This window comes from Octopus bimaculoides, chromosome 3, assembly GCF_001194135.2.
Source record: "Octopus bimaculoides isolate UCB-OBI-ISO-001 chromosome 3, ASM119413v2, whole genome shotgun sequence".
In the NCBI taxonomy this organism is placed as follows: domain Eukaryota; kingdom Metazoa; phylum Mollusca; class Cephalopoda; order Octopoda; family Octopodidae; genus Octopus; species Octopus bimaculoides.
The window spans coordinates 48,170,920-48,176,091 of record NC_068983.1 but is presented as its reverse complement, the minus strand read 5'-3'; the positions used below and the strand labels follow the sequence as shown (position 1 = coordinate 48,176,091).

General features: G+C 42.9%; 2 protein-coding genes across 5 annotated transcripts in view; both read right to left on the bottom strand.

The window, feature by feature from the left end:
• The window catches only part of LOC106869735 (toll-like receptor 13), an 11,139-nt gene extending 6,619 nt beyond the window's left edge, over positions 1-4,520 (bottom strand). Inside the window, exons 1-2 of one of the 2 annotated variants that reach the window (XM_052966170.1) lie at positions 4,423-4,520; positions 3,941-4,030 (exon numbers count right to left, since the gene is read on the bottom strand). The gene's annotated coding sequence lies outside the window, so the exon portion shown is untranslated. The remainder of the gene's footprint in view (positions 1-3,940; positions 4,031-4,422) is intronic. The other variant, XM_052966169.1, reaches the window with a different exon arrangement.
• The window catches only part of LOC106869724 (toll-like receptor 13), a 231,605-nt gene that overhangs the window by 216,098 nt on the left and 10,335 nt on the right, over positions 1-5,172 (bottom strand). The window contains exon 1 of one of the 3 annotated variants that reach the window (XM_052966168.1): positions 476-698. The exons of 1 other annotated variant lie outside the window; for it this stretch is intronic. In XM_052966168.1, the coding sequence (XP_052822128.1) occupies positions 476-498 (23 nt within the window). In that variant the 5' untranslated portion in view covers positions 499-698. Of the gene's footprint in view, positions 1-475; positions 699-5,172 lie in introns of those variants that run through there. One more of the 3 variants, XM_052966167.1, reaches the window with a different exon arrangement.

Here is a 5,172-nt window from a genome sequence, read left to right as displayed (position 1 = left end):
TATATGCATATATATATGTGTATGTGTGTGTGTGTGTGTGTGTATAAATGTATTACGTATGAATGTATGAATATATTATACGCGACAGACGCCTCACAGTTTCCGTCAACAGTATTAATTCACATTGAAGACATCGTTCATTGTGGTCTCTACTAGAAGACACACACACACACACACACACACACACACACATACACACACACACTCTCTCTCTCTCCCTCGCTTACTCCTTTCTCTGTCATAGGAACACATCTAATTTCATACATACATACATACATACATACATATAACAACAACAATGGTCTGGATCAACGTGAAACGAAATGTTTTGCTCAAAATCACATCGCATCGCCCTGTCCAGGAATCGTAACCCCACATTAACTATCATGCGTGAAACACCTTCACTACTTAGCAAAGCACTTTTACAATAAGTACAGCGCGATAATGCAAATTTATCAATCAAGGTTTCACTTACCGAGTAAATATATATGGAACCATCAATGACCAGTAACTGTATAATACACAACTAGGGTGCTATTGTTACCAATTTATTGCTGCATCTGCATACCAACTCGCTGACAGTTTTAAACATGTTTACGATATAGGAAGCAAAATATCAACAATGATCATTATCAATTAGTATTAATTATTTAAAAAAGCAAAGTTACAAATAAAAGAATATGTACCATCCCCACTAATTAAATGGGAAACTAATGGTTGATATGAGAGAATTTTTATCTAGTCTCCAAGCTCTAATGCATTACAGCTATTGAAATTGCCATCAGATAATTACATAAGAGTATTAGTCCATTCAGTGGAGGCCCAATGGCCCAGTGGTTAGGGCAGCGGACTCGCGGTAATAGGATCGTGGTTTCGATTCCCTGACCGGGCGTTGTGAGTGTTTATTGAGCGAAAACACCTAAAGCTCCACGAGGCTCCGGCAGGGGATGGTGACGAACCCTGCTGTACTCTTTCACCACAACTTTCTCTCACTTTTTCTTCCTGTTTCTGTTGTACCTTTGTTTCAAAGGGTCAGTCTTGTCACACTGTGTCACGCTGAATATCCTCGAGAACTACGTTGAGGGTACACGTGTCTGTGGAGTGCTCAGCCACTTGCACGTTAATTTCACGAGCAGGCTGTTCCGTTGATCGGATCAACTGGAACCCTCGACGAGTGCCAACAACAATTTGTCCATTCAAATACCGAAACCAAATTATATACAGGGTGAAATAGTATACAAAATCATTGAAAATTAAGTAGCAATTTCCCATTATTAAAGAGTCGGCTCTGTCTTTCTTCCTTACGGGATCCATAAAACATGAAACAGAGTATTGGCGTGGTTGTAAACAACTTAGCCCTTGGCCCGAAATTGCTAGACTTGAACCAAAAATTGAAATAACTCTGCTACTATTATTCCTCTCATCATTATGAGAGTAACAGTGGTTTCAAATTTTGTACTTATTTCAAATTTTGTATTCATTTATCGACACAGAAATCTAAAGTTAACCTCGGTGCAATTTAGAATCAGGACGTAATGAGGGACAAAATGACGTTAAGCATTTTGTCCGGCGTTATAAATATTTTTCCCAGCTCATCGCCTTAATAATCCTCTCTACAATAGGTGCAAGGCCTCAGATTTTGAGGGAGTGAGTTAGTCGATTAAATCGACCTCGGTGCTCATCTGGAATTTAGTTCGTACTTGGACGGCTTGCTGCGACACTCAGCAGCTGACACGAAGTTATCTGAAAGGCCGATAACAGCCGCTGAAATTGGGGAGGCGATGAACAATTGCACAAGTTGCAGATCGCCCGGTTTGGATGGTCTGCCCTATGAATTCTATGTATTCAGGCCAGATTTTTTTGGCGACCTCTTGACAGACGCCTAACGCAACTGCAACAGAACGGGAGATTTCCTAGTGCTGTTAACAGAGGTGATACTGCTGAGGAAGAACGCCGTCAATGGGGACGTACTGGAGAATTTTCTGCCCATAACTCTGCTAAACGCAGAGTTTAGTATTTTGGCCAAGGTGTTGCCAAAAAGGCTGCCGTTTGTCGTCAATAGCCTGGTCGGAGAAGCGTAAACGTGCGAAATCCCGAGCAGATTTATCCACAACAACCTCCATCATAGAGAGGGCTGGGGCCAAAGCTGGCTTCCTGAGTGCTCTGATGAATTTGGATTAATCAGAAGTATTCGATAAGGTCGACATCGCTACTTGGGAGCCGCCATGTAAGCAGACGGTTTCTGACCCGTTTTCAGCAGCTGGATCTCTGCAATACTTAGCAGCCCTTATTCAGTGGTCAAAGTAAACGGCCACCTCTCGGGGCCGTTTGGCATCGCACGCTCCGTCCGTCAGGGCTGTCCGCTGTCTCTTCTTCGGTGCATATTAACACTCGATCCGCTGCTGCGGAAGATGGAACAGCTAAAAGGCATCCCTTTCGAACTGGGACAGGGAAGGACAGTGTCGGCATACGCGGACGCCCTCACCGTCATGGTGTCGGACGCCTTCGAAGCGGAGACGGTCGGCACCATCTTAAACGAATATGAGTCGGTTGCAGGGGCTAAAATCAACGACGCCGACAAATCAGTGGGTTCGCGGTTCAGCTCTTGGAGAGGCAGGACGATGCCATCGCACGGCGTCGTTGGATGCTCGACCGACGGACCAGTTAAACTGTTCTGGGTCTGGTTTAGTCCGGACCTCCAGGTTCATAAGAATTGCGATGAGGTGGTGAACAGGGTGACCAGACTTACACAGAAATGGGCTGAGAATACGCTGTCCCTGAAAGGTCGGACAGAGGTGGCGAATGCTTATATCGCCTCCGTTATCATTTATTGCCTGGCTGTCGTGCCTTGGTTGGAGCGTCTCTCAGTTAAATTTTTGTGGATGGTACGCGTTCCAATGGTCAGGCCGTCGGTCTGTCTCCAGCATCCTCTGAGTGGCGGATTAGGTATGCCCTGGCTCCTAATGCGCAGACACACACTTAGGTTACGCGATCGGTAACGATTTCTGGACGGTGAGCGTGTCTGGGCTCTATTTGTGAGACCTGTCTTTCCGCACCTCGTCTCCTTGACGGAGTGTCAGTCTTGGGTGCAGAAAAGACCGAGACTGGGTGACTGGCCCCTAGAATGTCGCCAGGCGATCATAGCCCTCAACCAGTCGCCTGATGGGATCGGTGAATATTCCGCTTTAGAAATTTATAAAGGCTTAGTGGCGGGGAAGTGCGACAACCTTCTCGAGGAGACTGTGGGCGCCGACAAGAACGAACTGGCTAGTCGGTTCCGGAGGTCTTTCCGGTCGGGAACTATCATGGATAATTTCTATATTTCCTTGGCCTAGCAATGTTACTAGGAGGCGCTACCGGTTCGAGATAAACTCTACATGTACGAATGTGCTATCAGACTGATAGCACATTCTGGTTGGTTTTACGATACCCTTTGATTATGTTGTTCATCAGACTCTCTAAATCGTGCAGCTGCCTTGCGCTTTGCAGCAGGGGCCTTCCGTGACAGCCCAGCACTTTTCTTCGGTAGCAGTTTATAAAGTAATTGGGAAAATGATGTCGCAACTACTATGTAATGTTAGTTATCAATGAACCTGTACGTACAGATACACAAATAGAAAGCTGGGGAAGAATATAAAAGAAATGAAAGAACGCCAGACACAGGAAGTTGACGTTGACAAAATGCTTCGAAGGAATAAAAGTGTTAATAAGTCGAGCTGTGCCAAGAATAATCACATCGGATTTAATGTGAAATATCATTCCAAAAATGTCCGAAATATGTATCGGAAAATCAACGTAAAATATACAGTACCTCATTTGCTTCAATGAGAAAAAAGGCGTCTATCACTCTATGATATTTTGTTTACCACACACACACTCATGTAATTACATATCTTAAACAAATAGAAAGCTAGAGAAGAGTATAAAAAAATGAAAGTACCTTAGGAAATTCCTTTTTATCTGAAGTCGTCACAACTGCAATGGTGTATACACAAGTGTGGGTGTGTGCAAATAACTGGTTGCTTAGTTACTATATTGACATTGACAAAACGGTTCGAAGAAGTGAAAGCGTTAATAAGTCGAGTTGCGCCAAGCATAATCATAATATCGGATTTAAATGTGAAATGTCGAGTGTTAAAAAGGTGACTTGAAAAGTCAATGGACAATATGGAGTACCTTATTCAATTAATTGAGAAAAGGCGTCTATCTCCGAATGAATTTTTTTTTCTCACACACGCACACAGATAATTATATTTCTTATGTATATGAAACAGGTCTGTTGACAATTGATTAATTAAATGAATGAAAATGTATCTATCTCAGTATGAATTTTCTTTTTTTTTTTTCTCACACACACAAATGAACCTCTACGTACAGATACGCAAATGGAAATCTGGAGAAGAATATAAAAAGTGCAAGTACCTTAGGAAATTCCTTTTTATCAGAAATCGCCACAACTGTAATGATGTATACATCCGTGCGTGTGTAAATAAATAGCTGGTTGCTTAGTTACAACGTCAGGACGCTAAACACAGGAAGTTGATATTCTTTCCTACTCTAAGTACAAGGCCCGAAATTTTTGGGGAGGGGATCAGTCGATTAGAACGACCCAGTATGCAACTGGTACTCAATTTATCGACCCCGAAAGTATGAAAGGCAAAGTCGAACCCGGCGGAATTTGAACTCAGACGTAAAGACAGACGAAATACTGCTAAGCATTTCGCCCGGCGAGCTAAAGTTTCTTATTTGTTTATTGCCCACAAGCGGCTAAACGTAGGGGAGACAACCAAGGACAGACAAAGGGATTAAGTCGATTACATCGACCGCAGAGCGTAAGTGGTACTTAATTTATCGACCCCGAGAGGATGAAAGTCAAAGTCGACCTCGGCGAAATTTGAACTCAGAACGTAACGGCAGACAAAATAACGCTAAACATTTCGCCCGGCGTGCTATCGCTTCTACCAGCTCGCCGCCTTACACAGGAAGTTGACTTTGACAAAACAGTTTGAAGAAGTGAATCTTTATATATAATGCAATATTATTTTTAATAAAAGAAATAAATCAAGACCGTATTATTCTTTCCAAGGTCAAATAATTTATACACACCATGTATGGTACAGATTGATCTAGAGGTTTGAGCGTCCATTGAGGACACACACGCAGACAACGTAT